At 47.3% G+C, this 9,522-nt stretch overlaps 1 protein-coding gene across 1 annotated transcript; it reads right to left on the reverse strand.

Moving 5' to 3' along the window:
- Positions 1-5,876: 5,876 nt before the first annotated feature.
- On the reverse strand, positions 5,877-7,154 carry GPR150 (G protein-coupled receptor 150). Its single transcript, XM_078677781.1, has one exon. The coding sequence runs from the start codon at positions 7,152-7,154 to the stop codon at positions 5,877-5,879; it is 1,278 nt and encodes a 425-aa protein (XP_078533907.1).
- Positions 7,155-9,522: the final 2,368 nt, after the last annotated feature.

Here is a 9,522-nt window from a genome sequence, read left to right on the forward strand (position 1 = left end):
TCACCTCTAACAAATCTCCAGTACACCATGGGGTACCGCAGGGCTCTGCGATCAGCCCAATTTTTTAAATATCTATCTACGGCCCCTGTTCCCCATCATTAAATCTTTCGGAATCGACCTGGTCAACTACGCTGACGATACCCAACTGGTGTTCTCCCTGGAAGGGAAACATGCAGTTTCCATGGATACGTTCCAGGACTGTATGCGTCAGACTGCTGGTTGGCTCAGGAAAAATTCTCTACAATTTATTGGGGGAAAACAGAGGTGGTGTACTGCTCTACTGCCAGAATGTCCCAGCATATACCACTGGAGTTTAGGCTCACCCCGAGGAGGAACCTTTGGTTCCAGTCAATATGGTGCGTAATTTGGGGGTCTTGGTGGACGTCAATCTCCAAATGGAGTCACAGGCCAACAAAAACGTTAGCGTGTGCTTCTCTCTGATGCGCATGGTACGGCAGATTCTCCCACTATTACCAAAGGATTCACGCCCCCTTGTAGTGAGGAACATAGTGCTGAGTAGGCTAGACTACTGCAACTCCCTGTATCGGGGAGCACCTCATTACATCTTTCAGGGGCTGCAGAGAGTCCAGTCCATGGCAGCAAAGTTGGTGCTAAATAGGCAGCGCAGGTCTTCTACTACTCTGGCCTTGAGAGATCTTCACTGGCTGCCTATTAAGGAAAGGGTCTGCTTTAAATGTCTCTGCATGGTATACAGAGCAGTACACGATTTGGGCCGAGTCACATTGCAGGAGAAGTTTACCTGGTACAATCCCAAGAGGCAGCTCCGCTCCTACAGCCCAAATCTGATGACGACTGCCAGAGTTAGGCGCTCTGGACGGGGGAGGGCTTTCAGTGTGGCTGCCGCACATCTATGGAATGAGCTACCTCAGAGCATCAGACAAGTTAACTCCCTGACCGAGTTCAGAAAGAGCCTGAAAACTTGGCTCTTTCCTAAGGACTGATCTCCAATTCCCTGTTACTTCGGTCTGCTCACATGATGGTCATACTCAAGTCTAAGTGCCAGGATACCCGTAGGGTGGCAGTTTGGGCTATTCGAGAACCTATTACAATTACAATTACTTCTTCTTTCAGGAATATTTGCAGGGGGGTTTTCGGTTAGAAGCGGTTCTGACAATGACTGTTCGAGTACACCAAGCGCAAAACAGCGACAAAAAACACGCCTAAAGAAGGCCATTCTGTTTTCAACGTTTATTCACTTACATAGCAGGGTCTGCTCATTTCTTGCACTCTCCTGGTGAGAAAATGCTCAGCCTGCCGGTGAAGCAGTGTTTAAAAATACACATGGAATAAGGTATATCAAAAACTGTAGATTTAGACGCAACAGAATACCGAGCTTTAAACAGAAAATACAACATCTAAAACTTTCTCTGGATTAAAATGCATTCTCTAATTGTATTTTGTGCAAGTACAATAACATTACTTAAAACTTTAAACAGAAAATTTGCATTGAATTGTAGCAAAAAATTTAAACTTTTCGGCAAAAGTGTTCAGTCATAGTAATATAAAAAGTGAACTTATTAACATATAGAATACCACCCCAAAGTGCACTTTGGATTTCAAAAACCACATACTACTTGATTAAAGTATAGAGCAGTTTCAGTGATTCATTATAGATGAAAGGGGACAATGAAACAAAGGCTACGGAGTGCTGGAATACTTTTAACCTTTTACAATATTCTCTTTCATCTCTTTTGGCAGAACTAAGGGTAGGGGGTGGAGATATGTGGTTATTTATATCCCCCACTTCTAACGACACTAACCTTCAAGCAGAAATGTCGAAGGGGGTGGGACTGGAGCACGTGATGCTTTTCGACTCTTGCATGACCTTCATGTGACCTTAAAATTGCCCCTGCCCAGTGGACAAAGCCCAGCGAATAAGTGCGTAGATTGTGGTACTGGAAATAATCTCCTGCATCATCCCTGCCTTCTTCGGGTTCAGGAAAGAGTGAGACAGTGGGGCAACGGCAAAAGGCGATTGAAAACACATGCTTTGTTAGCAAAAAGCACACACCTACCAAATGAGAAAATAGTCAATATTTAGAAGTGTTTTAAAAGTAGTCTAGTGTGAATGCCTGTTTAATTTGACCAGAATAGCAGTGGGCAGATGTAAAAAGTATCAACATCAGCTTAGGTGTGAGGGTCGGACTGGGAAACAAAAGCAGTCCTAACAACATGTTAATCCTAGCAGAGCTCTCTTCTCTACCAATACATTGTCTGCCTCCTGCCTCCTCCTGGTTCCAGTCTCCCTCTCTCTGATGTCTCTCCCTCCTCACTGTGGATGCTCTGGTCACACAGAACAGGTACAGCAGTGAAGGCACCTGGGCATGCTTCCCTCGTGTGCAGCAAGGTCGGCAGCTGTGCAGGCTTCTCTCACACTGGATGGTAAACAGATAAGAGTAGAGAACGTCCAGCAGGAGTTCAAGTTATTCACACACAGATCAGGCATAGACAGGGCTGTATGCAATACTGCCAGCCATGACCATCCCAGTGCATCAGGCATGGTTGTTAGCAGTATAGTAAGAAATGCCTTGTCAATGTGGAATGCCTCTACACCGGTAACAGAAAATAGTCAAAGCTGCAATGCTCCCAGCACCAAGTTCATAATATTAGTAAACAATCTCCCCAGAGCTGCACGATGTGTAGCTCAAACACCAGGGTTAAGAATATTTTAAATTCAGTCATTTTTTCAAAAATCAGCTTATGAGTTCTAAAAAGACACACTCCTCAATACCCACTTTTCAATGTTGGCATACATGTATTAATTCAACCAAGAGAAAGTTTCTAATTTAGTAGGCTGCGCTGCACAGAGGAGAGCTACTTACAGATAGCTGGAGAGCTAGCAGTAGCTCATGAGCTACTCATTGGAAAAGCATGATTAAAGCTATGTTTTACAACGCCAACACACAAATTGCTGTTTACTAATCAGCTGGGACTGTGCCAAGGTGCAAAAAGAACAATTGATGGGTGTCACACATGACTTAAGGCCACGCATGACACAGGAATCCTAGCAGCTATCAAAGGTAAATCCAACAGTTGTACATGGCTCCCTGTAACAGAGATTACTCTTTTACTGACACTGATCATAGCACGTCCAAAGGAAGTGGCAGGGGTAGAGGTGTGGGTAACACTTTCCACCACTCATTCGCTGCAGTGACATATGGGTTCTGTTTTGCATCTTATGTAAGGTTAGGGGTTGGACTGCAGTGCACCATGTGCTGCTATCACGTTTCAGGAGTACTGGGTGCTGCTTGGCATTAGATGGGGAGACGATTCCTGGGTACTACCAACGTGGGGCATGTTCCAAGAACCCTTGATGCATCTTGATAAATGTAAACAGTCATGATACTGGGATAAATTGTACTCTATGCTTGTGTCAGATTCCAGGTCTACTGGTGTAGCTTGGCAGTCTGCACTTGAGAGCAGCATCCTGGGTGGCAAAGATTAATTCAAGTGGCATTCAGCACTAATTAGCAGGTGGTCTAACCACAGATGACCAGGATGTGTGCTGATGTGGATTCTGGGGTGTAAAGAGTCTAGGTTAGAATTATGAATTCAGATCTTGGAGAGATGTACCTCTTGGTGGTGCAGGTTCTAGTCTCTCCTGGTGTTTGCTGAAAGGTCCAGGGGTGTAGAGACAGAGAGTTTGGATGCTTCTCTTGTTTCAAGTACATGATGCAGGAACAGAGCATGCAGATCTGTTCTGCATGGAGGAGAGGCTCAGTGAACCCTTTCAATACAAGGAGGCACGCAGGGACCTTACACACACAGCTTAGTCTACCACTCTGGTGTCCGGGGAAACCTATGGATGTTGAGAGTTTTGTATTTCTGAACTTAAAGACATAGTTATGGCCAAAGTAAGTTTGACCAAAATGTATTTTGAAAGTATAAATTCACATGTAAATAGTCTCTTGGGCTAATCCCCAGAGAAACCATTTCACCTGGTATTTCATAGCTAACATCTATTGACCAATATGATGGGCCTTTTTCTACTTCAAAATGCAACATTTTGCTATTTTTAAAGCCTCTTGGGGTGGGCCTCTGACTCAACTTTAAGTTCCCAGCTCTGCCTATCCTTCATGGAACAAAACAATTATAGATGGGTCATATGGCAACCAACGATCAACATTTAATGAGAGGAAACCTCCTTCCAAGCCTTTGTTTTGCTTCAAGGAGGTTTCAGAAGAATGCAATAAGGATACTTTTAGACATATTCTACTGAACTAGCTCTGTTTACTTTTGGCAATGTCAACATGGCCCTCACCCAAACCCCAACATGTACATTTTTGGCTCCTGATGAAATGTTTGGGAGTATTGCTGCCTCGCCCTCATACCAAAGTCCTAAAATCCAGGTGTCTGCCGGGATAAGATTTCAGTGTTTTATGGCAAAACATACATCCTTTGACACCCAAATGATGATTCTTAAATATATAACTTTGTTACAATCAATATGAGAACTGACAACGCACAAATGTGAGCTCACTCTCAATGAATGAGTCTTAAGGCGCCCATTCACTCAGTTTAGGGGCGGGCCATCCAGGCATTATGCTAACTCTCCCGGCTGGGTGTCCAGTGCACCTCCTTCGGTTCAGGCAAGTCTGCATCTCTCTCATTGTTTTGCAAATGCTCCTGGTGGCAGCTCAGGTTTGGGGCACACATTGAGAAAAACAGATTCCATAGGAAAAGACACAGTACTTCTGCTCAACAGTTATTTACAGTGGGCTTGGAAATGGCAGCGAGCGCGACCACACGCGAGATGGACTGCACTTGCAATGCTTGTTGTAAAGATGTGATAAGCTTGTCCGCTCTACTGCTGTTGAAGGACCGTGCACAAACAGGATATGGAGAGAATGATGAACAACCCCCAGAAGACGTGCTCTACCTTGGCTTCGCCATGACAGATGAGTGCAGGTCATTGTGAGGGAATGACATGTTAGGAACTAGGGTTACCAACTGGCATGGGTGTAAATTCAGGACGGTCAGTGTAAAAATTCAGGACAAAGGGTCGAAATTCAGGACAAAAATTCAGGACAGAAGGTCAAAATTCAGGACAAAAATTTGGGACAAAACATAAGTTTTACAGACATATCAGAGGAGGTGGCACAATAATATATAAGTAAATAGACAACCAAAATAAATAAAAGTCAAAATAAGTTTATATAAGGTTGAGCCAATCGTGCACTTCACAGTTTTTCAGTATGCGAGCAGCTTTGCAAAGCGACATCAGGCCGTTTCTGCAATCAAGATTTGTGCTGGTAACAATAAACATTAATAAATAGTATGTTTTACTTGTTTGTTGAAATCTGTCTTTTAAATGTGCAGCGAAAACGCTGTTAGTTATTTTATTTTTATTTTCTCCAGCATGGCGCCAAGACAAAAGCAGAACGCTTTGCACTAGTCCCATGCAGGAGAAGGCACACCACATGCTGTCACTACAATTTGGCCCATTGTTCTAAAGTGCTAATCAGCTGCAGTCTCAGAATGACAATGGGCCAGTCCACAGTCTGCACAAGGTCCTGGAGGGGCGGCTGCAGTCAGCCTCTACTTGCAGCCTCTACAGATTAAAAAGATACGAGCGCGAGGCCTGAATGAAATCTTTTAAACTCACGGGGCCTCTCGCATGGGAAACAGTCCTCACTGAAAGTTCCTATTTCGATTTTAGTTTGATGTCTGTAGGCGTCCATAATTTGAGATCCCCAAATCACGGACGCCTTACAGACATCATACTAAAATGATGGACGGTTCGTGAAATATACGGACCGTTGTTCACCCTATTAGGAACACCCACTGAATACCTAGGTGCGCGTGTGGATGCGATATGTGCCACTGCACCGGGATCCCAGGGGTCAGGAGAGGCTCTAGAGCGAGCAGTCACACGAGGTGCCACTGCTGGCCTCTTGGGGCTTCTTGAAGGTCACAGGCCGGCCCATGAAGAACGAAACGCTGGCGGTGTCCAGGTCAGTGGTAGAAGTGCTGGAGGGCTCCTTCCTGTAAGTGGAGGAGGAGGCCCCCGGCAGGTACTGCGCCTCCTCCTGGCGGTGGCAGCGGCAGAGGGGGCGCTCGGCTGCCTGGGGCTCTCGCAGGGCGCAGCAGCCCCGCGGGCAGAGGCTCCGCTCCAGCCTGCCCAGGCCGCCTGTGCGGAAGCAGAGGTAGACGTAGGGGTTGACAGCGCTGTTGGTCACCACGAAGATGCCCAGCACGGCCATGACCCGCTCGTCCAGCCCCGTGCAGCGCCCGATGGCCAGCTTGAGCTCCACCACGAAGTAGGGCAGGCCGCAGAGCACGAAGAGCGCGATGATCACCAGCGTCATCTTGAGGGTCCGGACGCGGGCGCGGGGGATGGCACTGTTGGCGGCGGTGAGCCGGGGCTCCTGCCCGGGCGCCCGCCCCCCGGCGCCCCCCTTGCGCCAGATGACCCACAGGATGCGGCTGTAGGACACGCACAGGATGCAGAAGGGCGCCAGGAAGACGGTGCACGCCCCGTACATGATGTACGCCTGGAAGTGCCAGTCGGGCGGTCTCCGAAGCGTGCTGAGGCACCGGCGCCCTCTGACCTGAAAGACGAAGGCCTGCGGCACGGAGAGCAGCAGTGCCAGCAGCCATCCCCCGGCTGCCAGCGCCCGGGCGGGCAGAGGGGCGCCCAGGGGCATCAGCACCACCCGATGGCGCTCCAGTGCCATGACGGCGACCATGTTGGACGAAGCCATGAGGCCCGAGACCTGCAGCACCTTGAAGAGGCGGCAGGCCAGGTCCCCGGCCAGCCACTCGTCATCCAGCAGCTCCCAGACCAGCTGCGAGAGCAGGGTCACCACCGACACGTAGAGGTCGGCCAGCGCCAGCTGGCGCACAGTGAAGTCTATCTTGCGGCGCTTGGGGCGCCCGGCGCGGGGGCAGGTGTGCAGCAGCACCAGGCAGTTGCCCAGCAGCGCGGCGGCCAGGATCAGCGCCATGCTCAGGATGCGCAGGGGCCGGTTGTAGTTGGTGACGCGCTCCGCGTTGCTATCTCGGCCGCTGGAGTTGAACAGCGACGAGGAGAAGTTCAGGTGGAGCTGGACGGTGCGGTGGTAGCCGTCTCCTGGGAACGAAAAGTTACTGCTGCTGGAGAGGAAACTCTCAGAGCCGAAGACATCTTCCATCTCTCCAGGCAAGAGGAGCAGGCGTCCCTCGGAGCAGTTGACAAGAGCAGACCCTTTCCAGCAGCGCGAGCATAAGGGGTGTAAGTGCACCATTCACCTGTTTATATGCAGTTAACATGCCGGCTGTCATATGACGTGTTCCCTCCCCCACTGTGGGCCCCCACGACGCCCAGCCCCTCCCGGATACAGCAGGCACACTTTCATTTGTGCTGCGCCTGTTGCGCAGAGGTGGGCGAACATCACTTACGGGAAATGGTTTTCCAATACAGCGACCGGTCCAATGCCCACAAGCATTATGGGCTACGACCATCCTCTCCATAGCACAGCTGGAGGTTAGACGGGGAGGTGGGTGTTCGTCTTTCCCGTTATTGGTACTACTCCTCGGTTGAACCTGTCTTTTGGTGCCCTTTCAAGTGTCTTTCGTACACTGCTTTATAGCGTATACACTAATCCAACGCAAACTGTAATTTATATCAACACATGCTCTTTGTGTATGTCGCTGTGAGAGTCAACTTTCCTCTGAAAAGCGACTTTGTAGGTACCCGCATTACTCGTGCTTTGCTTGGTTTAGCCCGGCATGCCTCATGTTACCACCGGCTGTTCATTTGACGAGAGTTTCTGAGCAAAGGCGAAGCTCTCCGCGGCAGCCTGCGGTTTTAATCTTCGATGTCAGCACCTTGGACAGCGGCGCAACAGGTTCTCGGCAGGGAAGCAAGCGGTCGCGCAGACACTGCAAAGCTGCGCGCTGCCTTCTGAAAGTGCAGCAGACGAGGCGGTGAAACGGAACAGTCAGAGGTGGCTGCGGTGTTCAAGAACCCACCAACCATGTTATAGGTGTCGCACATTGAAAACAATAGAGTACAGTACATGCGGGCTTAGGAGAAAACTTTGGAAACGCACCCGTCTCGAATAAGCAAGCGCGTATGCCAGCTTCCGTCTAGCACGTTTAGCTTCTTTTTATTATATATATATATATATTTTTCCAAGCAGTACATGTTTCGTTACGCACAACGACGTAGTGGTCTTATTGTTCAGATCAGAGGAGGTGCTGCCCTCAGTAATGCTTTCTTGTACAAACAACACTCGAACATTGATTTGTCTGATTCTTATTTTCCACACAACATGTGGTTATTTGAAAACAGAAGGGACATGTTATTGTGGGCTGCGGTCTATTACTGGAGCTGTTGGCGGCGATTGACGGTAGGCAAGGAGATTTAACAACCCCCGAAGAGGTGCATTAGTCTGCTGGCGGGTGGTGTGTGTGTGTGGAGGGGGGTGGTGATGGAAACTGGTAACGTGTTCATTGCAAACGGACTTTTTTCGTCCCAGTCTGAGAAACAGCTTTCATTGGTATTAGATTAGAATGAACATTTTTTTTTTCCTTTATACCTGCAGACTCCGATGCCAATCAGTTTATTGTTCTCCATTGTTTTCTTAAATCCAGACTGAATGTACAATTTCATTCTCCAAAGTCCATTGAGCATGAGAACCATAACTTGTGCTAAAGCAAAAAAGAAAAGTAAATACACACGCTCCCAGCCTTTGCTGAGAGCAGCAGAACTTAATAAGTAATGGTGTGTGGAATGGGAGCCAATGCAAGTGTGGATATACATACATCGACAGACAATGCCTGAATGAACTATCAACCAACATCAATGAACAGGAGCATACCATTTTATAATCACTTTGGTTCAATTAACCATATTTCATGTGATAATTATATTGACATTCGTTCATTGTTAATGTTCAATCAAATTCTTCTAGAATCTTGTAAATCTTATTTAATCCACTTTATTGAAGTTTATCCATTATCACAATTTTAATTCAGCCCAGCAAACGTGTTTCATCCTTACGGACTTCATCAGGGTTAGGTGTATTTATATAGTTGCACTAAATGAAGTGGAAATCCAGTAAAAATTCTAGACAAAATGTTGGGCGGTGTAGTACCCTCTGTTCAATCTCCTTCGTTCAAGTCCCAGTTAAAAGTCACGAGAAAACCGCCTGTTTCTCTGTGAGACAAGACTCCAACAGAATTTGATTGAACATTAATAACAAACAAATGTGTATATAATTATCGCATTAAATATGGTTCATTGAACCAAAGTGATTGAAAAATTGAATGCACCTTTTCATTGATGTTGGTTAGTATTTGATCCTTTAGTGACTGCAGGGCAGTGGGGTCATGAAAAGTTGAGCATAGGTTGAACATACTGCAAAAGAATTGTACACTACTGCGACATCATATGGCCCACACTGTCATTTTTGTATATTCCTGAATGAAATATTTATACCTAATTTCCTTGTAGAGACTTCCTGTCACATGCAAAAAACATAGCAATGCTACATCTTCAGACAAGGCAATCCCCAA

Source organism: Lissotriton helveticus, chromosome 2_1 (genome assembly GCF_964261635.1).
Source record: "Lissotriton helveticus chromosome 2_1, aLisHel1.1, whole genome shotgun sequence".
Lineage (NCBI taxonomy): Eukaryota > Metazoa > Chordata > Amphibia > Caudata > Salamandridae > Lissotriton > Lissotriton helveticus.